At 46.4% G+C, this 26,810-nt stretch overlaps 1 protein-coding gene across 1 annotated transcript in view; it reads right to left on the minus strand.

The window, feature by feature from the left end:
- Positions 1 to 3,714: 3,714 nt before the first annotated feature.
- Positions 3,715 to 26,810, minus strand: part of DNASE2 (deoxyribonuclease 2, lysosomal) — a 70,641-nt gene continuing 47,545 nt past the window's right edge. Inside the window, exons 3-7 of the mRNA XM_078689237.1 lie at positions 14,140 to 14,314; positions 12,266 to 12,347; positions 10,923 to 11,084; positions 5,024 to 5,221; positions 3,715 to 4,795 (exon numbers count right to left, since the gene is read on the minus strand). Coding sequence (XP_078545363.1) covers positions 4,455 to 4,795; positions 5,024 to 5,221; positions 10,923 to 11,084; positions 12,266 to 12,347; positions 14,140 to 14,314 — 958 coding nt within the window. The 3' untranslated portion in view covers positions 3,715 to 4,454. The remainder of the gene's footprint in view (positions 4,796 to 5,023; positions 5,222 to 10,922; positions 11,085 to 12,265; positions 12,348 to 14,139; positions 14,315 to 26,810) is intronic.

Raw genomic sequence — 26,810 nt, forward strand, 5'->3', positions numbered from 1 at the left:
CTAATTCATTCATGTGGACTATTTCTTTTTAAAATGCAGCTGCATTTTATGTCCTGTAATTCAGTTTGGGAGGGCTGGACCTTTTCTAACCGGTTTAGGGCTAATTTTAGCTTTAGGCAATAGCTAAGAAGTTAGCCTGAGGAGAGAATAGGGAATCACGGATGACATTCGAATGCATGCGGACGCTGGCCAGGCAGTATTTCTCTTGCTGCTTGACCTGTCCGCAGCATTCAACACCATCTCACAAGATCTTGCTGGAGAGACTACGAGCCATAGGCATCCAGGACAATGCATTAAACTGGCTGACAGATTTCCTGAAGGAGAGAACCCAAACAGTAAACCTTGGTCCCTTCAAATCTCAGACCACCATGGTATCCAAGGGCGTGCCACAGGGATCTTGCCTTAGCCCCACATTATTTAACATATATGTTGCCCCACTCTCGTCACTTCTAAGGAACATTGGAATCACGCCCATTTCCTACTCTGACGACACTCAACTTCTCCTTTCCTTCGACAAAAACACCCCTAACATCAAGAGCATCTTCGCGGAGGGTATGAAAACCATAACAAAGTGGATGAGCAGCAACTTCCTTCAGTTGAATGCAGAAAAAACTGAAATAATGTTATTTAAAGATGCAATAACATGCTGGTCACCCAATTGGTGGCCTGAGGAACTGGGACCAGCACCATCACCCAAAAAAGTGGTATAGAATCTTGGGGTCCTAATAGATAACAAACTAAACCTAGATGAGCATGTTGCGGCTACCAAGCGGGCATGCTTCCATGCACTCGGCCTGCTTCGTAAAGTCTTCCATTTCCTCCCCTCTTCCACTCGCAAGACCCTGGTACATGCTCTGGTTCTAAGCCGCCTGGACTACAGCAATGCCCTGCTAATCTCTGCAAAGGAAACCTCCCTGAGCAGCCTACAGGTGGTCCAGAATAAGGCCGCCCGCCTAGTAACCAGTGCTGCACCCATAACAACCTAACTCCCCCCTGCTTCGCTAGCTACACTGGTTGCCCATACGCAAAAGGATAACATTTAAAATCAGCTGTATGGTGTTCAAAGCCTTAAATAAAATGGGACCAAGATACCTGGCGGACAAACTGGTAAGATACACTCCTTCACGCGCCCTCCGATCAGGAGGACCTCCTTTCCGTACCTCGTATAAAACAAATCAGACTAGGAGGCAAAGCCTTTTCCTACCTAGCACCTCATACCTGGAACCAACTACCTTTGGACATTCGTCAATGCACCAACTTCATGGCCTTCAGAAAAAAACTAAAAACCTTACTGTTCTGAGCCATCTACTTCACGGTTTCGATTGCGGCCTTAGCGCGGAGATACCCCAACCGGGGTGATTCAAGCGCTCTACAAATGATATAAATAAATAAATAAATTGCGTAATGCTCTTATGGTTAGGAAGAGGGAAAAAAATATCACTACTTTCTTTAAGTTCCCTTTTGATAAAAGTGGGCAGGCTTCTTCTGCGGAACTCTAAAATCTCAACCCTTTGCCCTTTTCCCCAACATAATCAACCTGAACCTTCCAAGGTAGCCGCCCATAGCTTCTCACACGGGCATCCCTATCCGACAGGGAGGCTGGGAGGGTACGCAGAAGGGTCTGTGCTGATACAGATCTCCTGTTTGTAACTGTTGCAGGCGCTGCACAGGCTGGAGTTTGCTTGCTCCCAGTTCATGCCTGTTCCACTGCCCCACCTCAGCGTCTTACACAGATACCCCTGAAGCGTAACCCCTACATGAGTGGGGCCAGCAGGGGATCCATGCACAGGATTCTCGGTTCTGGAGCTTCTTTGTTTGGCGTCCTCAACGCTCAGCCATGTGATGCAATATCGCAGGATGGTGTGGCGTCATCCGTGGATCGCGTTAAGAAGCCACATCCATGCACCTCCAACTATTTGCTATTCATGAACATCGGTGAAGGTCACATAATGAGGAAATATCTTTTTCCCACATCCAACTCAGGGTTGCTGCATATTGGCATGAACGATGCCATCGCGTAAAAATAACAAAGGCCTGGAGGATATTTCTAGTAATTCCGTCGCCACTGGCCCTCAATGGCTATCTGGTCATCTGTTACAGGAAAATTGTTATTCAGGATGGGCATGGTAAAAGTAAGGGAATTTCATCTCATGAACAACTAGTGGATCAATCGTATTTTCTCACCACGGTTCCTTACCCACCCTACCATTCCACACTTAACTACAAAAACTCCTTACTCATTCACTTTAGCCTGATATAACTACACTCTTACCACAAGGACTCAAACACCTGACATGAAGGTTACAGACACACACAGCATACCCTCGCCATACAGCCTGCACATCAAAACACTAAGGTGTCAGGACTAAATACATTTTTTTGGCAAGATAAGTAATGGCTTTCAAGACAAAAAAGTATACACTTAAACAAGGCAAACTTAATTTATGCCTCACAAAAAATAATGTACTAAACTCAACTTTGAGAATTCTAACACACGAACCAAAATCTCTGTCTCTGCACCTCTTTTCATTCTGTCACTATCTGACTGGCAATAGAGTAATCTCTGGCATCGCACACTCTCAAGCCTGAAATCATCAGCCTCATGGTCAGTACCCCCAACTTCCTCCACTCTCGTCCCTCGACAGCCCTACTCTCTAAACCTCAACCCCTCAAAGTCTCTGCCAGGCATCTCCTCAACCATATACTAGTAACCCTATACATTTCGTAGCTCTACACCCTCACCACGCATACACATCCACTTTCCCCCATGGCAAAACCACGCTCCCGACCCCCAGGAAGACCCAAATCCACCACCAACATTCCCTGGAATCTCCACACTTTACCGTAGCATACCCACACCCAACCAAAGCTGGGGAAATAGGCAGATGCTGCTGTTTCCTAGTTTGTTGCTTGATGCATACATGTATTTACAGCCTTAGGGCACAGTGTGCACGCATTTAATACAACATACCAGCAAGACTAGATAGACCTGGTGCTAATAAGTGGATGATATGTTTTTTGTTATTAAAAGCTGTCAAAACGCAACTGCATAAGGAATCATAAATAACTCCACTTTCATTTCCGTTTAGTCCCAAAGAGAATGAAAGCTGAAAATGCTACATAAATACTAAGCAAGTCATTGGCGCGCCATTGCTAGTAAGTGTAGAAGTTAGAAAGGTATTTGCCTTTTTCACTTGTTCTTAAGGAGGCAACATTGTGTGTGCCAGCGCCCTTGCCAATGAATCCTGGATTAGAAAGATCAGGTGCATTGGCTCTCAAATCAGGGGCAATCTAGAACCCAAGCTCTCTTGAAATGATCTTAATCTGCAAATAGCAAATTACACAGACATTGTTGTAACAGCCAGACACTGAAAGAAGCAAAATACAGGCTCTACACTTATGTCTCCAGTACATTAATTAACTCTTTGAACTTTTCTACGAGGATTTGAATCTGTAATACACAGTTTACACAAAGATCTCGGTAATAGGCAGATGCATAGCCTTATGGATGTATTTTGTATATTAAACCCCTTATACGCTGCAATGCAGCAAATAGGTCAGTCTTTGCCTTTAATAATTTCCCTATCTTTCCAGTGCCTTTCACACATTTCACATTGTTGTTTCAGATACCTGATCAGCAGATTACGTTTTTACGCGGTAATCTCCCACGTCTCCTAATCAATATCTTAAAACTAAATGATGCACAGAATAAACTTTACTGTAAACAGCATTTTCTTTTTATTTATTAACAAAATAGAATATCTGATTACACAAAATGTTCATAATTGAGTATTTCGTGATTGTGAGAACTTACCGCAGCATCACAATTAGCAAAAAAGAGGTAGATTAGTTTCCAAAATCTCCTCCACTTACATTATGTTTTGTTGTTAATTACAGCTCACTGTTGTCACTTTGATTACCCTTCGGCCTGGCAAGGAAGGTAGCCAGAGAGTTGTTTATTATCAATGGTGCACGATTGTCGCCCCTGAGGAAAAAGCGGAGTATGCCAGTACCAATGCATCGAGCACCCCCAGCCAAGGCTAGGTAGCACTGTCCCATTATCTTAGACCATGTATTCCTACAGGTGGCAATTTGGGCCAAAGGTAGAGTTTGGCGGATGGCTACTCCATTACAAATGTGACCGGTATCCTGTCCACATTATTAAAGTGCATATTATCGTATGGTACCTGTAAAATTCTAAAATCAGGCCAGTTCCATCCCTGAGTTAATAACAATTTGAACAGTGATTAAAATATATAGATTGCAGAATAAAAGGTCTAGCATGATTTCAGAAAGTCCGCGTGTGCACTGTAGCTCTTACAGCGCATGTCGTGGACACCTTGGCAGTAAGCGACATCTTACAGAAGGATTGCCTGGTTGCAGGCACCTATCAGAAAGAGGACCTTCCCAATGGCACTCCACAAGACTGTTACAAACTCCCCTGCCAGCCTGACCTACTTGCAGGGTTCATACTGGGTGACCAGTGAACGGTACGACTTCCAGATGGAGGGATCATTGGTGCATACTGTGCCCCCACCCCGCTTCTCCTCCTCCATATCCCGGTTCATGTCCCCAATGCAGATCCAGGCTTCCTCGGAATTATCAAGGGAAACACTCCACTTGGAGTGATCGATGTGTGACGTGAAGCTGGTACCACATGGGAAGGTGATGCTCTGCACATTGAAGACATGGTAGGTCTGGGAACAGTTGGAGCACAGAACACCGCGAGAGTTGGGCCAGAACTGCACAAGAAGATCATGCTTTAGGGCACCGGCCAGCCAACCAGAGTAAAGATCTGAGGAGAAGGAGGAACAGTGAGTCACACTGATTGCATCAGTGCTGGCAAAATTGAATGGGTGCAAATAAGTGCTTGATTCTGACATCAATTTTGTAAAAGTTTATCAGCGAACACACAAGCTGAACCAACAACTAGTACGTTTGACTTATGTCTACCATTAAATGTGTCTACATAGCAGTCTTACAATGTAAATAAGCATGTGAGACATTGACTAAAATAGCTTACCATCATAAAACAAGTTGTATTTGGCAAAGCTGATGAATGTCTTGCCCCCCAGGGAATTCAATTGTATTTGGCGGTTCCAGGGCGGAGCCTTCACATGGCAGTGTTTGGCTGCGCTGGCCAAGTCGGGTAGATCCTCAGCGAAAGCATCAGGGACGCTGTAGTCGAACACCAGGATATTATTGTACAAGAGCTGGGTTCCTAATAGAGAGGAGCACACATTCAAATACAATTTTTTTTTAAACCGAAGGGGCAAATAAACTGTCCCGTACTTCCACATTTCTCCCGGTGCTTAGGTCACATCAGGTCTCCATCCTTCAATCTGACGGACATCATTTGGGGATCCAATTTTATTCTCACTCACAAATTTTAATTCCTTAATGTCTGCATTTTCTTAGGAATTTAACAATATGGGGGTGCTTTTTACTGCTCGTGCAGTTAGATCCTTTTTAGGAGAGGTTCAGAAGGTGCCTAAAGGTAGTTATCTGTCAAAGAACTGGCCAGCAGGACTTTCTAGAGCCAAAGGACCATTTCTTTTCTAAACAAGATACAGAGCAAGGGGTCGGCCAACTCTAACCGGTTCCTGTAATGCTATAGCTCGTAACTAACCTTTACTCAGGACTTTGAACATCAATAGTCTAGTTAAAGAGGGTCCACAAAATACAAGAGACAGAGAGGAACATAAAGCAATTCAAAGCAGAAGGAATACATTTGTAACAAAGATCTGACCTCTAGAACTATGAATTTAGAACGCTTGTGGTGAAGTGGACCATGTCACTGAAGGCTTCTAAAAGCTTTGGCTTGTTCGCTGTTTTCAGTGAGAAGGCCATTCCTCACTAAGGGTGATTCAAGACTGGGTTTAAGTATGCTGTATTGCTTCACCCACCATGCCAGGTGGGCCTCACCCTCAATCCATGATCTCCTTGGGGAAGGGAGAAGCTAGTGCACTTGATCAATGAACGAACTGCTCAGTATCTACTGCTGAAACACACAAAAGGTGATGGGAGGCTGCTTGCAATAAGTCCAACCACTGGCAATAGCTTGGGGTAGAAATATAGCCCATTGTTCTTTTGCTCACCATGCCAACTCAGTTTGGACCTAGCCATATGCAAATCAGTCTTGACCATGTTCCTCGTGGGAACAGTCCAGCCCGAACGGCCAAGCCAAGTCCTCCCTGACCAGAACACAAGCATCCCAGGACTGGTTTTGCCCCAGTGATGGGCTCTTCTGCCAGGTACAGCTTGGTTCCAGTGACACCGTGAGCATGGGACCCACGTCTGAGCATACCCATGCCACTGCCAAGGGGATGCAGCGTTTAGAACGCAAGCATTACCACGGAATACCTTTACAACGCGGGCGTAACAACGAAAGTTGTTACCACGCATTGCGCTGGGGGGCGCTCAAGGATAGTAAATGATTTAATTTACTATCCCAACACCTTCCCTACTATCCACGGGGACTGGTGTTGGAATAGTAAATTAAATTAATCAATTTTGCGCCCCCCAGCGCAATGAGTGGTAACAACTTTCGTTGTTACGAACGCGTTGTAAAGGTACGCGTTGTCAATGTATGCGTTCTAACGTCATAGATCCCTGCCAAGACAGCCACAGACTTCCCTGATCCCCCAAGTTGTACTAAGAAGACTCACATTGAGGTGAGTTGTGGGAGGTTTGAAACTTCGACTATTAGATGTCAAACAGTTATGTCAGTAAGGCACTCACACTGGTAGCAATTAAGCAGCCTGGGAAGATGGTGGGCAGGACACAGGAGTGTAACCTACACACTAGTCATTCCTTTAAGAAAAGTTGGGCATATTGTATTTACATTGGGGCATCTATTACGAAGGCCATCCCATCAGATACTGTGCCTCCCACGCAGCCTTTCATCCTCCCGCGGTCGATAAAATGGGTACCATCAAGTTGGGTAGCAATAAACACCTGTTAATCAGTGCCAGGATATCTATTGGGGTGAAGGTGCGCACACACACTAATGTTATGTTTAGCATAGTCTATGTCAACCACAGTTGGGCAGCTTTCCTCACTCTGCGGTAAGGACAGGAAACAGAAACGCATGCAGAGTCGCATCTGCCTGACACAGCGCTGAGATTGTGAAGCGCCACCTGAAGCGCTAGGTAAAACACATTATTGTGTAACGGTCCAGCCTGTAGATATTAAATTAACGATCTTCCCGTCTTCCTTACCTTGTCTGGAGGCAGTCTTTGCAATAAGAATTTAAGATACTGCTGTCTAAATCGCATCAGCAGCATGCAAAGGCACGTCCCCACTACATACACAGAAGTACAATCATGGTATTGGCATGACGGGCATCTCCCACTAAACCACCAAGCAAGTTAAAAATGAAACAGTAACAAAACAAGCCATGTTCGCAGAGGTTACACATAGAAGTAGCACATAGCCCCAAACAACAGCAGTTCATGGTATTCGACGACCAGTCTTTATGCAAACGTTTTGTGGCAACCTGGGATTCGTGGCGGCACTTGTTAGGGAACGCATGGCCTCAAAACCCTGGCATGCAAAGCATGCACCCTGGGGCATGGAGCACAAATGACTGCCTTCACAATAGGAGCAATAGGAGCAGAGCCAATAGGTTTGGTATTCAGCACAATAACAATAATGGAATAACATTTACTTTCAACAGACCTGGGCGCATACAATTCTAATGCATTTTAGTCGCAGCTTCAGCCAGCTGATCTCATTTCGAGTTTCAGAGGCTGAGGAGTTGTCACTTCTTTAGAGGTATGTCCATGGTAAAATTTGTGCTTATTAAGGTTCTCAAAACCAAATCTTTGTTTATTGTATCTTTCCAAGGGGAAGAGATATGTTAGGTACTTAAATCACTTATAAAGTATAACATTAAGGTGGGCATTGTTAAATTTCAAGTTGCAAGCAGGAGATTCTCTCATTAATGTCAGCAACTGCCCACATTGCCAGCAGTCAAGCTGCCTGGGAAGTCTGGGGGCGAACACCTCAGATTAAAATGAACAAGCAATGCCGGTAAAATAGGATGGATATTAAATTGATTGCCCATTTAGCAAAATGACTACTGCACGGGACAATGGAGGGTGATCCAAGGAGGACAGGTGGTGCGATGGCAACGCAAGATTGTCAGCATATGCTGGGTAGAAGGTTCTGTATCAACAACCAGAAGGGTACTAGGTGGCAAAAGCAATAAATAGGTTTAACATATGTGTATCTCTGGTCTTATGGTGTAGAGCCATTCTCATTTAGAGGTATATCCATGCGAAAATGTTGTGCTTATTAAGGTTCTCATGACCGATGCGGTTTGTTGTATCTTTTCAAAGGGGAAGAGATTTATGTTAGGTACTTAATCACTATCAACGAAGCACATTAAGGCAGGCAGTGTTTAATTTCAAGTTGCAACCAGGAGATTCGCTCGTTAACGTCAGCAACTGCTCACATGACCTGCAGTAAGCATCCTGGGAAGTCTGGGGGCAAACACAACAGATTAAACCATACGGGCAAATTCCTGAAAGAAAGGAGGGATACATGGCAAGTACACGAGGACTCCTTTGCCTAATGTCACATATTTCTTAGCTCATTGGATAGTTAAGCCTTTACACATCAAAGTGGGATAGTCACCAAGGTGGAACAGGCTATTGGATATGTCTTGCCGGGACAGTGACACACACTTCACAAAAACTGGAGCCGATATAAAAGATAAATGCTGAAAATAAAGACTGGGGTATGTTTTGGTCAAAAATCATTTTCCCCAAGCAGCAGGGTGTCATGTTGTTGCAAGGTGTCTTTGAGTGCATTAAGGGGCTGTATTAAGTAACGAGGTTACTTGCAGGGAGGCAGAGAGGTCCCAGCGGAACCATACTAGGTGGGCTGCAGCAAAACATGAAACTGGGAATCTTGGATTCCAACACTACCTTGGATTAATAATATGCAAGACTCTCTGGCTATATGGGGTAAAAATGTTCCAACATGAATTATAAGGTGACCAGAATGTAATCCGAACTCTGCTTTGATTCTATGGAGGGCAATTATTCCTGGGAAAAATAAGTGGACTGTGTCTATTGCTGGTTTAAGCATCAAGGATCACAGCTGGTTAGCAGGTACTGTGCATCTGCAATCAGACGGCACTTGAGCAAGCCTGGTGGGCTGCGCAAGTTGTTACTCCAAGAAATGGTGCAGTGACGGCAATAGTGTGCACCATACAAACATTCCCCTCCAGATTTGACACCATTAAAGGGTTCGCTAGGGCTTAGCAATCAAAAAGGTCTATGCAAATCTCTGGTCAAATTTAGAAATGTACGTGCACTCTCGCCAGAGGGCAGGTTACAGGTTGCTTCAGTGAAGCAAAAAATTCCCCACCCTGATAGCCAATGCAATGGAAGCAGTCATCTAACAAGTGTGCTGCTGTCCCCAAAGTTGGGGACACAAGGTGTAAAGCACTAAAAGGCTACAATGTAAACCCCTTCGATGCTCATGACAGAATGGTTCCCTCATGAGCATCGGTGCCCATGTGCTCTCGACGGAACCATTCCGTTATGAGGACAGGGGCCGGAAATCCCTCTGCTGCAGACAGCAGAGGGATTTCCTTCTCTCCCCTGTGACCTCGGGAGGTGGGGAAGAGATGGGGGGGGGAGCTTCCCCAGCTCCCGAGGCCATGACGATCAGCGCGCACATTACGGTCCAGTTGCTCTCTTTATGAATTGGCCATTCATCACAGGCAATGTCCAAGAGCTGGGCGGGATTGGGTGCTTTAGCCCTCTTCTTCACTTTTCCAGCTGAGTGACAGCGTATTCTACAATTTAAGGCCACAAGAGAACAGCCAGCGAGAACACGAGACAACAGTCAGTGAGAACACAAGACAACAGTCAGTGAGAACACGAGACAACAGCCAGCGAGAACACGAGACAACAGTCAGCGAGAACACGAGACAACAGTCAGCGAGAACACGAGACAACAGCCAGCGAGAACACGAGACAACAGCCAGCGAGAACACGAGACAACAGCCAGCGAGAACACGAGACAACAGCCAGCGAGAACACGAGACAACAGCCAGCGAGAACACGAGACAACAGCCAGCGAGAACACGAGACAACAGCCAGCGAGAACACGAGACAACAGCCAGCGAGAACACGAGACAACAGCCAGCGAGAACACGAGACAACAGCCAGCGAGAACACGAGACATCAGCCAGCGAGAACACGAGACAACAGCCAGCGAGAACACGAAACAACAGCCAGTGAGAACACGAGATAACAGCCAGCGAGAACACGAGACATCAGCCAGCGAGAACACGAGACATCAGCCAGCGAGAACACGAGACAACAGCCAGCGAGAACACGAGACAACAGCCAGCGAGAACACGAGACAACAGCCAGCGAGAACACGAGACAACAGCCAGTGAGAACACGAGATAACAGCCAGCGAGAACACGAGACAACAGCCAGCGAGAACACAAGACAACAGCCAGCGAGAACACGAGATAACAGCCAGCTAGGCCACACGAGACAACAGCCCGCGAGAACACGAGACAAAAGCCAGCGAGAACACAAGACAGCAGCCAGCGAGGCCACAAGACAACAGCCAGCGAGAACAAGAGTGAGTGAGAACGACATGGAATCAAGTAGGTCTCACAAGAGTAACAACAGGGCCTGTAAGGGAAAATATCTAGAGCCTGTGAACCCAAAATAACGGACTACTGCCAGGTTCCTGAGGAGATGGCACAGGGGAGCCCTATGAACCATGGCATGTAGACACCAGTTACCTTTTCCAAAATTTTAAAAAAGCACCAGCTTTGTTTCCAGTCTTCGGTGTGGTGGAGAGGATCAAGCTGGGTAAGGAGAGAGAGTGAGAGTAAGCTCAGGTGTGGGTAGAAAGCTCCAAGAGATGTCCCACTGCCCACCTACCGATGTTTTTGAACTGGGCGTAGCTGTAAGTGACGCAGAGAAACGACTGTCCATTTCGAAGCCCATTCTCCGGCCAGCTGTAGTGGTCTTTCGCCGCAGGTGGGAAGCGAGGAGTGCTGTGAACCAGCCAGAAACCCTGGGTTCTATCCAACAGGACCACTCCTAAAAAACACAGATTGAATATGCGCCGAGAGGCACCAATTACTGACTGCAGGATTTAAAAAATATAGTGAAGAATTGCAGAAACATGAGAGCAGGAGAAGGTGACAAGAATAGAGAGGAATAGCAAGCCAGCATCATGGATAGAAGCAAAAAAATGGTTGCACATAAAATGGTAAAACAAGGTTGGTGTGTGTTTGAGTGTGTGTGTGTGAGTGTATGTGTGTGAGCCTGTGTTTTTTTCGTTCTCTACATCTCTTAGTGCTTGTATGTGTGTATGTGGGTGTGTGTGTGTGTGTGTGTGTCAGATGGTGTCTGGGCAAAATTTGGTATTTATAAAGCAGGGGGCATGGCGTTCATAAAGTTGGTTCTTTGTATGTCTGAAATCAAATAACACTGTGGCAGAGGGAAGCTCGAAGGCTGAGGCTGCTTGAGTAGCATATGACGGTAGGGCATAAAGCAAATGCAGGTAGGTCATTCTTTAGCTAGAAGCAAGTCAGGCACCACACATGGCCAGGAAAGACACCAGGAGCTTTTTAGTAGAAAGTATCTCAGGGGGTGCAACGGGCATTGCGCCCACAGTTTGCACCCCTGTGGCACTGATATTACAGAAAGGGCGGTAGCTGCTTGCACTGCCCATTCTGTAATACAGCTTGTGCTTTTGCTAATTGTGTGCCGGTGCAAAGAGTTAACCAGGAGGTGGGCTGACGGCACCCCATAGAGGTGGCATATAGTCAGAGTGCCCCCCACAAGGAGGGGAAGTGGGTTCAGGGACCAACCCCAGGCACCCCACCTGTATACAGGTGATGTCACTCCCTGAACCCACTTTTAGGAAGCATTCTGCTCCTCCTTTAAATGCTGCCCATGCACAGTGAAAGGCATACTAGTGGCTTCAAACAGCCGAGGTATCTTTTCACCAATGTGCTGTTGCCCGTGTTCACACCTGCTCTGGGAACAGCGCCTTCACAGGGATACAGGGCATGCCCAAGACGTGCACCTTCTTAAGTCAGACAGGGGAACAGTGTCTCGCGCCCATATGACGGGCGGCCCCAGATGTTTGTCAGGTAAAACAGTGTACGCAAGAAACTGGTTGGAAGCTAGAGAAAGCATCCTACTTGCATCTAGGATGAGAAATAGCCCAGAAATCGTATTGCAATCACCCCCATGTGCAGAGTCAGTGTTACCTTTAGTGTGTCCACCTATGGTGCCAGACAACTCCTCGGGTGGCGGCTGGTCATTGTACAACACGTAGGCCAGGTCTTCACTCTGAAAGGGAAGGCAAAAGGTGCAATACAGGGTCAGCAGGTTGTGCAATATTACCCCCTCTTTGTATGCTTTAAGAAGGCGAGAACCCTCCAAACTACATAGAAACCTATCACTGGTGTTATATTGTCATGAACTGGTATTTAGAGCAGTGTCATAATTTGAGAGAAGCATTTATGGGTCATACTTTGCAGCAGCAGCAGCGTGGTGGATCACAAGCAGGAGAGGAATACTATTTCCACAGAGGACTTGAGTGTACTCATGCACAGTGCAGGAGAAAGGGACAACTGTTTCCATTTAGAGATGGCATGAGTGTGCACAGTAATTTAGCCCAATAGCCGAAGCAGATTTTGGGCAAATTGAGAAAGTCCCTCAGAGTTGAAAGAAGACATTCAACTGTGCCTAGAGCCCCAAGATTAGGTGTAAAAACATAGAACTGATACTAGGACTTGATCAGAGCACTCAAAGAGCTGACAGAAGAGGAAGAGAGTTAGAGAGGTAAGGAAACTGAGGGGGCATACGAATGGAGGGATATGAACTGAGGTGAGCGAGGAAGGAAGCAAAGGGAAGGAGAACTGAGGGGCATATTATCAAGAACAGGCTATACAATTATCGGCGCTTTATCGGCAGCAAACTGCAGCTAAATCGGCGATAATGGGCTTGATAGTGTGCCCTTGTGAATTCCCATAGCAGCCCAGGTTAACACCAGAACCTGGGCTGCTATGGGAATTCACAAGGACATATTATCAAGCCCATTATCGTCGCTTTAGCGGCAGTTTCTTGCCGATAAAGCGGCGATAATGTTATCGCCTGTTCTTGATAATATGGCCCTAAGTATCTCCCTACCCGCATCACAGCGCTTGGCTACGTCAGGAATATCTCCAAGCACTGGTGAACCGATCACAATGGTACGTTTTCTTTCCATCATGGACACCCATGCTCTACATAAAGAAGTTTGGATTTATACGATTTTACTGTCTGATGGGAATAGAGAGTTTTATCAAAGCACGCCATATTAATTTCAAGATCATTGGACATTGATGCCCTTGGCAGATTCACAAATGAAGTTGTGTTACTCTATGCTGTACACGGATTGGACTCTTACTCCTGAGTAATTGTGAAATGAATTCATTGTCCGCACTATCAATACAGTGTGTTGCACTCATCATGTACTTCGTTCAATACGACCGTTTCGCGTTACAAGTGGTTGCTGCCCCAGTCAATAGGAATGGTTTTGGCCACATCTCTTCTAATAGAAAATTGTTCTTTGTTCGGCTCAGACTAAGGCCTCTCCAGTGTTAAATACAAGATGAGGAGATAGCTGAGGGTAAAACAAAACCTAACAAATTAGTTTTGCATTATCAGAACACGAAATAGAAGGGCCTTGGCATATACTCAAAATGCAGGCAATACCTGAGGAAATGACAACAGCTTTTGTCTCTGTGAAAGTTGATCATTACCTGCCTTTCTCCTCAAATTTCGAAACCATGGTTTCATGCGCCCATTTTCACCCCTTGTCGGCAGACCTATGGTATCTTCTCCAGTAGGGGCCTCCAGGGAGGTTATACAAATCGTCTGATTTTGGGAGGCATAGTAGTCCCCCAAAAATAACTGTCAGATTATGTATTGCAGTCAACACCTGTGCAAACTCAACTTCTGCTATATTTATGCAATTGTATACATCCAAAAATATACTGCAGGAGACCACAAAGTGGGTGGTCTTCAGTTTGGTGATCCATTCACTCATGTGACAGCTCTTTCAGCCACACCAGGGAGCCCTCACTTCCAACGTTACCTGGTTCTGGCTGGACTTGTACAACTGAAGGAGAGTCCTTCCAACAGCCACCGCTGTGCTGTTCATCAGAGATTTACCATCCACCCAGCCGCCTGTGGAGCTGTCCTGGTACTTGTACATCATGCCTGTCTCTGGAGGACCTCTCTTTACCCGAGGGAGTTTGTAAATAATAAACCTATGGAACGGTGAGAAAGGAGAGCTGTTAGTGACCGGCAGGCCTGAAATGTTGGATAGACCAATCACAGCTAATGATAGGAGGTACTGTGAAGGAACAATGGGGGCACTGGCACAGCAGGGACTGCTGGAGAGGGGAAGCAGGAGCTACTGAGGAGAGATGGGGGAAGGGACAGCTGGGAGAGAAGAGCAGGGCAAACACATGGAACTAGAAAGGATGAAGGGAGAAAAGCAGGTAGATTATGAACTTTTGAGGCAAACAGGAGAGAAGCATGGTATGTAGGAATGGCTGAGTGAAAAGGAGACGAGAGAAGAAACAAGCAGACAGGCTATAGTTGGCCATTATTTTATTCATGTGGAAACTGTTGTATTTTTAATTCTAGATTTCCATCTGTAGGAGGCAGGCTTAGTATATGGTGCACACTTATTTACGTGAAGCACCCTGCACTAATCCAGGCGACACTTATGGTGATTTTAGTGGTCTTAGACAACCATAGAACGCTCTTTAAGTGGTAGCTGCGGAGAGCAGCCACTGTCTTAGTCCAGGAGTGTTAAGCAGCTTGTTTTACCAGACCTAATCAAATAGTGTAGGTTAAACAAAATAGAACCACACAGTGTAGTTATAAAAATAGTTATATTTTTATACACACTCACTAATTCATTGGTATATCTACTACCTGGAGTTATCAGCACAACACACATACTACTTTAGATATAAACAGGTAAGTAAGCACAAATACACAGTGGTCTCCAGGGGGAGACCAAATCATATACTAAAGAAATGGAATGCAAACTGTGACCGAAGTCGGGACTTTGGGCCAGATGTACGACCCGCCGATTAGCGAGTCGCAACTCTCTAATTGGGATGCACAACCAGGTTTGAGACCCTGTTTTCGATTCCAATGGGGTCGCAAATTGAATGACTCATGCATATTAATGGGGGTGTCGCAATTTGCTAGCCCATTGGGAATGACTGGCACTCCAAGGGATGGTGGCCTGCTGGGGTCAGCAGAACTCCATGTCAGGGACTGCTTTTAAATAAAGCAGATTTTTTTTTAATGCAGCCCATTTTCCTTAAAGGAAAACAGGATGCATTTAAAAAATAAAAATTAAACTTTTCAGTTTCTTTTTTTACGGGCAGGTAGTGGACCCAGTGGAAGTCCGAAGGTTGGAGAGTCACCCCACCTATGGAAACCCCAGGAACCAGGATACCTACATCAGAGAAGCCGCGTACATAGGTGCGAAGTGAAGTCAGTAACCGCCGTAGACCACAATGGATGGCTTCAGGAAAGATGTCACTGGCGAAGAAGGTGAAAGAGTCTGGTGGAATCGAAGGATGGAGTCTTGAAGTGGAGTACATGCAAGCAGAGGGGACAGAGTCTATGCCACTGGAAGGTGACGAGGAGGCACGGAAGACCAATGACCACCGATAATGGAAGATGCAAGAGTGATGACGGTGACCTTGTTTGTCGCTGCAGCTGTGAGGACCAGGTGAAGCGGTGGAAGACCAGGAGTCGTTCACGAGCTGTCCCACATCAGAAGTCAAGAACCAGGGGAAGGTGTCTGGAGGGAGCACCAATAAGCCTTGGCAGCTGCAACAGACATGGTAAACAAAAAAAGTGCAACTTTGGGACCAATAAGATCCAAGGGACTCACTAATTGCAGGAGAGTCAGAGCAGGCCCCGAGGAAGTAGAGTAGTTGGTTAAAGGGAAAGCCCTGGCCAATTGGCCCCTGGGCGAAACACGTGTCGGCTGTTCTTTATTATTTTTTCACTTGTCTTCAAATAAAGAAGAAAAAGCCACTTTAACCGACTATTTTACTACCTCCATCTACTGCGCTCAATCTGGAATCGGGGATTAAGATACCCTAAAAAACTCATATGATTAGGAGGGCACAAACCAATTATATACTTGAATACTTACCTTAGAACAGGTGGCCTCTGGGTGAAAGCACCGTTTTGGTATGTACCAGAGCCCAAATTGGGTCCGGACGAATTGTGTGTGAACCCTGGTAACGCCCATCATCTGCAAAGGTTTTACATGGTGGTGATGACAAAAAAAAACTGAAAAAGTCAACCGACCACCTGCTCTAAATTTGGTGGACAGTGAGGTGGCTAATCTCTGAGGTCTCTTACTCCATTTGGCCATTAGATGTGTATGCTGGTGACAGAGCCAGAGTAGGCTCCATCGCCAACATATTTAAGGTCGATCCTCTTTTACATTGGGTGGGTGGACCAGAGTTTGGCAGAGAGGATTTTCGTTTCAACAGAGTACCCTCTCCCCCAAACTCTAAATCAGCCCCTTGATTTGCTTGTGAACCAGCTCAACATGGTATGGTCTAGCAAATTGAACTGGAGTGTTGCCTTTGAGGTAGGACCACATCCTGTTCGCCCTCACCTACAAGTTAAAGATACTAAATGCTCCTATAATAACAACAAGTAGGTCAGGGTGATTCAGCGTTTTCATCCATCACTTTTTTTGCAGCAAATCTTCTTCACATTGTAACTGTGCACAGTATAAACAAAAAACTTTCTTCCTAAAGCATGCACGACCCATTCCTGAAGAAGACGGAATCTGAATGTAAGTCGGTTGTGCGAAAGAGAAAGGATGGTTCACAAGATCGCAACAACTTCTGGAAGAGAGTTATTTTGAAGTTTGGCCAGTTGTGTGGAAGAGACAAAATGGTCCGTCGAGCTCTTGTTACATAATTCAATGATTTCATGGAAAAAAAACAGGAGGAGGTGCTCAGTTAGCAAGTTTTAAACAGCCAGGGTGCGAGTTCTGAGTGATAAATGTAAGTAACTTCTTTATTTGGAAATTTTAGAATATATTGTTTATAATTTAGGAGTGAAGTATTCTTAAAGATCTATGAAGCAGTATCAAGATAGCATGTATGTAGCTCTATTGGTATATGATGGCAACCTGATGACGAAAAAAATAACACCCAGTCCCCAAAATTAAAAGCAAGTGCCCATCTCTTACAAATTTGCATTGTGTTGGACTTTGGCCCTTAGGGCAGGTTCACCCCTAGACTTTTTGCTTTAAATGGTGACCTGTCAATGGTGATTTTAGGGATTCTGCGCACTTTCACTGTGTCCCAGTGGAAAGTGCGTGCGCACTCTGAGTGCATGTGCTGAGCTAGGCCTGCCCGCCCATAGGAATGCATGGGGAATGTATGTGTCCCTGGTAGTTCCTGATGCGTGGGGTGTACAGGCTTGAGTCTGGTATGTGTGAACTCGTGTGAGTGAATGCTGCGCAACGGTGTATGCAGCATGTATGTGTCTAGTAGGGAAGCGCCATTTCTAGACATGGCTGTACGTGTGCTGTGAGGGTGCTGGCGTGTGATTGGCTGGAGCTGGCTGGCATGCCAGGCTCCAGGAAGTCTGGATGGGTCTGCCCGGTGGTGAGTGGGAGATCTGCATGAGTAATGTGTGGGAGGAGTGTACCTGTGTCCTGGATGGGCTGGGTTTTCCCCACACAATGCTGGCTCCGCCCCCCTGTGGTGTGTCTAATGACCCAAGCCCTGCCAGTGAATAGAGAGGGTGGTTGAGGTAAACAGAGTACTCAAGAACCAGCTGCGACTGGTTCCGCCCCCACTCTACACCCTCAGACAAAGGAATGCACTGTATAAAAATGGGGCTGTGTCCCCACTGAGGTTGTTCTCTTCCAGGATCCTGAGGGGGCTGCTGCTGCTGTCGCTGGGCCAGAGGACCGCCACTTGGACTGTCTCCCTGCCTGGAGACCCAGTGTGCTGGCTCTGGGCCCAGCCCTGCCCCCCTGCCTGCCTACAAGGACTTTGGGGCCTGAACTTTGCCTCTAGCGCTTGGAAGCGCTTCCTTGTGGCCCTTAGCGCTTGAGAGCGCTTTCTCTTACCCCTGAAGCGTTTGAAGCGCTTTATTTGCGGCCATAGCGCTCAGAAGCGCTTTGCTTATCAGCTGAGCGCTGGGAGCGCTGTCGTTGTCCTTCCGCGGCTGCCCACGCCGCTTTTGCTGATTTTGGAGTCCCCTGGCAGGTGCCCACCCTGCCCGGGACATTGCCGCTGTTTTGATTTATAATTTACCTCGAGGGAGGCCACCCCTCGGTAAATTCATCCCCCGCCTGCCTGAATCGGGCCGCCGCGCTGCCCGCGGTGACCCGGAAGTGAAGGGCCGGCCGGCCAATCCGTGCGCGGCCCCGGGGGGGAAGCAACCGGAAGTCCCGCCTCGCCGCCGGAGAGGAGAGCCCAGCAGCGAGGAGAGGCGGCGGGAAGGTGCAGGCGGGGCCCCTTTGCGGAGAGGAGAGCCCCGCCGCCCACAAGAGGGAGAAGTGTGGGAAGGGAGCCCCTGAGGAGCGGGAGCTCCCGTGAAGAGCCGCCGGGCAGAGGAAAGCTGCAGCGTCACGTCCCGGTGAGTGCTGGTGCTTGGAAAGGGGAGAGGGGGGCGTCGGGACACATTGCCGGTGTCCGCCCCCTCTCCTTAGCGCGACCTCGCGCCTGTGATTCTTCAGAGCCTGCGAGGCTCTTGGCAGCCAGTGTGGTCTAAAGCCCTAAGAGGGCTCAGGGGGCATTTCCTTGTGCTTCGAGTCCCCAGGAGGGGGACTCCAACACGCCCGCATTTGTGCTCGAGCCTAAGAGAGGCTAGAGGCACTCCCAGTGGCCCGGGTCCCCCGTGAGGGACCCCCACAGCCCAGTGAGGCTGCACCTGTGTATTCAGAGCCCAGAGAGGCTCAGGGGCCATTGGTTTACTAAGAGCCCAGAGAGGCTCCACAGCGCATGTGTCATTGAGAGCTCAGAGAGGCTCTAGGGGGCACATCTTTGTTCTGGGGCACCGAGCCCAGCGAGGCTCCCACGTTGGCCCCAGTATTGTCTCACACAGCTGCCCAGCACTTCGTGGGCAGCTGCTCCGTTTAGGCCCTGACATTGGGACACATGGACAGTCACAGGTGGTGACTTGTGAGATTGGCGCAATTATTATTGTTTTTACACCTCTGAATGTATTGTTAATGCATCATGTGTTTTCCTCCTTACACCTCTGAATGAATGTTATGCATTGCATCATGTGTTATGTTCTTACACCCCTACAGGTATTGTAATACATAGGTGGTTGTTTTCTCCCTAGTACAGGTGGTGCTAGTGAGGTCCTGGTTACCAGTAATTACTGGTTGTGCGCTCTATTTTTATATTGTGTGCTATTTTGTGCTACAGTGATTTACATTTAAAGTGCTATTTCTAAAAAGTGCTACTTCTGATTCCTGACAGTGGTCCAGATGGCCCTGTCTTGTACATATCCCTTGTAAATTCTGCCCGTGCCTCTGGCACATTGTAAAGTGTGTGTTTTATCTAATGTGTTTTGGTGTAATACAAAGGCTATTTTTATATAACCTTGTGTGGAGTTTCCTTTGTGGTGGGCCTTTGGTTGTTGTTGCTGGGGTGCGTGCGCAAATACTTAGCCTACATCGCCTCCAAGTTTAGCCTTGCTGCTCGCGCCACGTTACCTAGAGGGTGAGTAGGGGTTATCTTGGCGTGTAACTCCCTTGCCCTGACTTGGGTGTGGTGGTCTCTGACTGACTTTGGCGAAAGCCCTGGCCAGCCGGGGATCCCACTTCCAACACATTGTCACATGTAAATAAGTTATATATTTTATTCTATGAATATTTAAAATCATTGCAATCAAATTCACCCATAAACACTACTAACTTTACGGATTTTGACTAAAATTTCTTATCCTTAAAAAAAGTAAGCCAAAGTACAAAGCAATGATACAATCAAAGTTCCTGATCTTATGAATTTCAAAGCACAGGATTTTAATATCCTGGCAGTTTGAACACGAACACACACACACGAACACACACAAACACACGAACACACACACACGAACACACACAAACACACGAACACACACAAACACACGAACACACACAAACACACGAACACACACAAACACACGAACACACACAAACACACGAACACACACACACACACACACACACACCCCCCTCCTCCCCCCCGCCCCCACCCCCCCAAAGAATTACGAAAAAAACGGCCAGTTTATTGGGGGTTGGCACCATATAGGCATGCTTTAGTTGCTTCATGCAGTTTCTGATGTTTAACCTCAGGAAACATTGTCTTGAAAATGTCCACCTTAGTACTGTGAATTCATGACAAATGCAGATTATAAGAAGCAATGACACCTTATCACTTCCACACAGGCTGCATGCAATATCGGTTACGCCCATGAGGCAACCACAGAGAAAGTCCCTTCCTGGCAGCAAACGAAATGTTGTTCTGATCAACAGTCTCTTTCTCACTATACTGATCAGTAGATCACAATAACTTAGGGCCACAGGAATTATGTGATACAGCTACAGCTGCTTTTTATGCATAATTATGGATTTGATGCATTTGCCACATAATCCATCCTCTGCTGCATTATCTGTAGATTTTAACAAAAAAAGTTTCTAGCTTAAATGGATCAAACGTTACTTAAAACGTGGTGATATGTTCACACGCACTGGAAAGCTGTTCGCAAAGGTTAACTGGTCACCTTTCATTTGCTTATTTATGTATGCCGTTAAACTGGTACTAATGAGGTGAAATATTCGCCCAGAACATTACCATGTATAAAAATTACAAAATTATGTAGTAATATAATTATAATAAATATGCCACATAATTTGCCTTTTCTTGACACTTAAGAGTTTGATAAAATGCCCTCTGTTAAATATGACCATGTTATCACATGAGCGGTATTCTGGTAGAAAAATTAATTTACTAAGAGATTCTTCTAGTACAGTAAATAAGAAGGGTTTTTGTAACTTTTGATCTTTTCAACGAATAGGCTTTACTGTTTGCTGGTTTTTGTTCAATTTCACAGATATTATTTGCGTTTTGCCGAAATATTATTGTCTATATTATCATTGTTTTCATGTTGCTCTAATTTTAATTAACAAAGTACTGTTTTTTCCCTTGGAGTTAAATCTAAAACTAGGAATTTAGCTTTAAAGGAGTGTTCTTCTGATTGCATCTTACTGTTTCCGGTGTAGCATTATTAGGTTTCGAACTACAGTGCGCATACACTGTCAACGAAAGCTATTGTAAACCAAAAAAAAGCTTAAAAACAAGCTTAGAGCCGGTCCCATACTTACCATTGATTGCATCCCCCGTCGCTCTCATTTCTTGTTCAGTTTTGCCTTTAGCACGCATGCACTGTGGGTAAAAGCTATTTTCAATAGAAAAAAAAGATAAAAACAGGCTTACAGCCCGCCCCATACTTACTGTTATTCACCATTGGTTGGTTCCCACGTCGCTCTCATTTCCTTGCTTCTCGTTGGTCAGGGTCTCCTGCTGTCTCCACTTTCTCTTTAATTCTTCCTTCCGTCCACTCCTCCATGGAGCTTTGACCAAGCACAATTTCCTGTCTCTGCGGCCAGTATCCTTCCACTGGTCGCCAATTGCAGGGGTACTTTTTTTTCTTTTACCTAGCACTCCTTAAGAGTGCATGTGTTTGCAGGCCATTTATACCCTTCTAACCCGCTCTCCCGTTCAATGTTATGCACTACTCCTAAATTTAGAATCTCATCGCGCAAAGCTAATTTTTCAAATGATAAATAGAAAACATGTCTTTATTGCTGTACTCAACTGCAGTGGTTTAAGGACCAAATGGCATTCTGTGTTTATTCAGAATAGAAATGTATAGCTCAATATTATGAGTATGCTTTTTCTGGCCAGCTGCTGCATGGGCTCTGATCCACAGGCATACATTTCATGTTTCAGCTAAACGTGAAATGGATAGGAGAAACCCCACTGTGTACTTCAGCCACAAATAGCTTATGTTTGACGGGTTAACTGCACTCTTAAGCGACATGCAGTGGTGGCTTGTGACATTTGAAAGGGGTGGGCGTAAAAGTTCAGAATGTTTGGGCTGGTTTGCATCAACACCCAAACATGTAAAAATGACATACAACATGCCACATAAACTTCCTTTACTCACAAAACATTTTGCATAATGCGCCTTTTTCATGCCACAGAATTTAGTCAACCATGCCACATAATTTGCTCCTGTAAAGCTGCTTATTTCCAATACTTTGGTTACAAAGATGGCGAGTAGTCCTTGGGTCAGAGAAAGTAGACTTCAACATTACATACTACAGATATAGGACATACAAGCTGAGAATATGTTGGTGAGAGATCCTCTAAAATTAACATGTGGAAGAAGGGGTCAGTGAGTTAGTGTCTGGTTCATTTGATTGTCCAGCCAGTTTGCCTGCAGCTTTTTGATGGCAGTTCATAGCTCACTGAGCTACATTGTGATAGTAACTAATGAACTGCACAGAAACAAAAGGATCTCTGTGACAAAAGCAGTATCCCACTGAGCATTGCAAATAAAATACTGTTCTGTGATCTACATAGTACAGGTTCTTTGCAGCAGGCCTTAAACCCTCTGTGCTACCTCAGATGAGTCAACACTGCCATTAGACAAAACTCCGATCTCTCCAGCAGGTACATTAATCATCAAGATTATCTTGGCACTTTTATTGTTGCCTGTGGTGTGACTTTTTTTTTGTTGTACTACATTTTGCTTTCGCGCTTTCTCCCATATTGTGCACATTATTATTTTTGGGCACAGAGCTTTTGTTGTTTTTGGTGACAACGTGACGTTAAAATGAAAGCAAAGTCTTTACAAATGCTGAGAATACAATGGGGGATCCAAAATATTATCTTTCATAAATAACAATGACGAGTTATGAACAGAAATGTTACAAACCAAACTTGCATCTAAAAACACGTTTAGAATAGTTTTACTGAACAGTATGCCCCTATCATATATTCGGAGAGGCGCTATCCCTGTACATCACATGGCACCTAGAAACAATGTACCTGCAGTGTCTAAGTACCTCCAGGAATGCAGACCTTGCGTGCTGATGTCGGAATAACTTCTCGCAGAAACATTGGAAAGTATGTGCGTTCTTACTGTCTATAGAAAGTAGGGCCATCCAGAGGGGCTGTGGCAGTCATGCCGACCCTTGTTTTGTCTTTTACTGTTTCATGTTAACACGCTTTTGTATAGGCTGAACACTGTTGGTTACAAGGAACTCTTCAGTGCTTGTAAAACGCACTGCTACAAAACCGGCACAACAACCCTTCCAGCCCCCTGGAAATGCCTGATGCATGGTATAGGCAGCCCGCCCTTGATGGGGGGGCTAATCCAGTGAGCATTATGATTCCAGGCCTGCCACAAATCATGCAAAACGGAGTGACCCGAAACCGACAATGACAGATTTATTTAAGACTCTAAACAAACAAGCATTTGCAATGCAATAGGTCTCGCATTAATTAAGTTTGAGCCATTGGCATTGCTAAATATTGCAACACCAATTGCAACAAAAGTCTATAAATTGTAGGCCAAAAAAATGTGTATTTATTTTTGTCGCAATGGTGGAATGCTGCGCTTTAGATGAATATGTTTAAAAGTAAAGTGCGCCATACTGCGATTCCTACAATAGTTAATTGTGTATGTGTTAACAATTGATGTCTGCACAGATGGCTGGTGGCGTGTGTGCCTGTAGAAATTGTGCACTGGTGGTGTGGTGGTGTGTGTGCTTGGTGGAAGTGTGCACTGCCGGCTGGGGGTGTGTGTGCGTGGTGAAAGCGTGCACTGACGGCTGGTGGTGTGTGTGTGCCTGGTGAAAGCATGCACTGACGGCTGGTAGTGTGTGCCTGGTGAAAGCGTGCACTGACGGCTGGTAGTGTGTGTGTGCCTGGTGGAAGCATGCACTGACAGCTGGTGGTGTGTGTGTGCCTGGTGGAAGCATGCACTGACGGCTGGTGGTGTGTGTGCCTGGTGAAAGCATGCACTGATGGCTGGTGGTGTGTGTGTGCCTGGTGAAAGCGTGCACTGACGTCTGGTGGTGTGTGCCTGGTGGAAGCGTGCACTGACGTCTGGTGGTGTTTGTGCCCGGTGAAAGCATGCACTGACTGATGGTGTCTGTTGAAAGTGTGCACTGACAGTGTGGTTGTGTGTGTGTGGATGTGTGTGCGTGTGTGTGTGGATGTGTGTGGATGTGTGTGTGTGTGTGGCTGTGTGTGGCTGTGTGTGGTTGTGTGTGTGGTTGTGTGTGTGGTTGTATGTGTGGTTGTATGTGTGGTTGTATGTGTGGTTGTGGTTGTGTGGTTGTGGTTGTATGTGGTTGTGTGTGAGTGTGGTTGTATGTGTGGTTGTGTGTGTGGTTGTGTGTGGTTGTGTGTGTGGTTGTGTGTGTGGCTGTGTGTGGCTGTGTGTGTGGCTGTGTGTGTGGCTGTGTGGTTGTGTGTGTGTGTGTGGTTGTATGTGTGTGTGGTTGTGTGTGGGTATGTGGTTGTGTGTGGGTATGTGGTTGTGTGTGGGTATGTGGTTGTGTGTGTGGTTGTGTGTGTGTGTATGGTTGTGTGTGTGGTTGTGTGTATGGTTGTGGTTGTGTGTGGTTGTGTGTGTGGCTGTGTGTGTGGCTGTGTGTGGCTGTGTGCGTGGTTGTGCGTGTGTGTAGTGTGTGTGTGTAGTTGTGTGTGTGGTTGTGTGTGTGGTTGTGTGTGTGGTTGTGTGTGTGGTTGTATGTGTGGTTGTATGTGTGGTTGTATGTGTGGTTGTATGTGTGGTTGTATGTGTGGTTGTATGTGTGGTTGTATGTGTGGTTGTATGTGTGGTTGTATGTGTGGCTGGGTGTGTGGTTGTGGGGGTGTGTGTGGTTGTATGTGTGGTTGTGTGTGGCGCTGTGTGTGGTTGTGTGTGTGTGTGTAGTGTGTGTGGTTGTGTCTGGTTGTGTGTGTGTGGTTGCGTGTGTCTGGTTGTGTGTGTGTGGTTGCGTGTGTGTGGTTGCTTGTGTGTGTGGTTGTGCATGTGTGTGGTTGTGCGTGTGTGTGGTTGTGCGTGTGTGTGGTTGTGCGTGTGTGTGGTTGTGCGTGTGTGTGTGTGTGGTTATATGTGTGGTTGTGTGTGTGGTTGTGTGTGTGTGGTTGTGCATAGGAACACGCACACAGCAATGGTGAAAGAGATTTCCTGGAAACGTTTGCAGCCCTGAGTTTCCAACAGGAGGCTAGCTCTTCTCAGGCCCTTGGAGACTGGTCCTTCTTCTGGGACACAGCACTTAGCAAAGTCCTTGATTTTCAAGCAGGGGGGGGGGGGACACAAGTCACAGCAAAGTCCTTCAGCCTCACCTTCAGCATAATCAGCAAACTGCAAGCCAGCCCCAGAACACACAGCAAGGGCAATGCTTCTTCTGAGTTTCTTCCATTGATCGCCTTGGGCAGAGGTTCCTCTTGATTGTAGAAGTCGTCTTGGGTAAACTTTTGTGTTCCTGAGTTTTAACAGGAGGCCAGCTCTTCTCAGGCCCTTGGAGACACTTATTCCTGGACACAGCAATGTCCTTCCTTCAAGCAGGTGGGGGGAACACAGCACACAACACAATTCCCTGTCCCCTTCCTTAGTAGTAACAGCTTTAGATGACTATGTTTAAAAGTAAAGTGCGCCATACTGCGATTGCTACAATCGTTAATTGTGGATATGTTAACAATTGATGTGTGCACTGATGGCTGGTGGTGTGTGTGCCTGTAGAAATTGTGCACTGATGGCTGGTGGTGTGTGCCTGGGGAAAGCGTGCACTAACGGCTGGTGGTGTGTGTGTGCCTGGTGAAAGCATGCACTGACGGCTGGTGGTGAGTGTCTGGTGAAAGCATGCACTGACGGCTGGTGGTGTGTGCCTGGTGGAAGCGTGCACTGACGGCTGAAGGTGTGTGTGTGCCTAGAGACAGCGTACACGGACGACTGGTGGTGTGTGTGTGCCTGGTGAAAGCGTGCACTGATGGCTGGTGGTGTGTGTGTGTGCCTGGTGAAAGCGTACACTGACATCTGGTGGTGTGTGCCTGGTGGAAGCGTGCACTGACGTCTAGTGGTGTGTGCCTGGTGGAAGTGTGGACTGACGGCTGGTGGTGTTTGGGCCCAATGAAAGCGTGCACTGACGACTGATGATGTCTGTTGAAAGTGTGCACTGACAGTGTGGTTGTGTGTGTGGTTGTGTGTGTGTGGTTGTGTGTATGGTTGTATGTGTGGTTGAGTGTGTGTGGTTGAGTGTGTGTGGTTGTGTGTGTGTGTGGTTGTGTGTGTGTGTGGTTGTGTGTGTGTGTGGTTGTGTGTGTGTGTGGTTGTGTGTGTGTGTGGTTGTGTGCGGTTGTGTGTGTGTGTGGTTGTGTGTGTGTGTGGTTGTGTGTGTGTGTGTGTGTGAGGTGTGTGTGTGTGAGGTTGTGTGTGTGTGTGAGGTTGTGTGTGTGTGTGTGAGGTTGTGTGTGTGTGTGTGAGGTTGTGTGTGTGGTTGTGAGGTTGTGTGTGTGGTTGTGTGTGGGTGTGTGTGTGTGGTTGTGTGTGGTTGTGTGTATGTGTGTGTGTGTGTGTGCGCTGTTACATCACTGCTCTTTATCTGATGCTGTGTTGGCCCAGAACGGACTAGTGTTTATCAAGCGCAAGGATCACTTATAAAGCAGCTCGGTAATT

This window comes from Lissotriton helveticus, chromosome 1_1, assembly GCF_964261635.1.
Source record: "Lissotriton helveticus chromosome 1_1, aLisHel1.1, whole genome shotgun sequence".
Taxonomy (NCBI): Eukaryota; Metazoa; Chordata; class Amphibia; order Caudata; family Salamandridae; genus Lissotriton; species Lissotriton helveticus.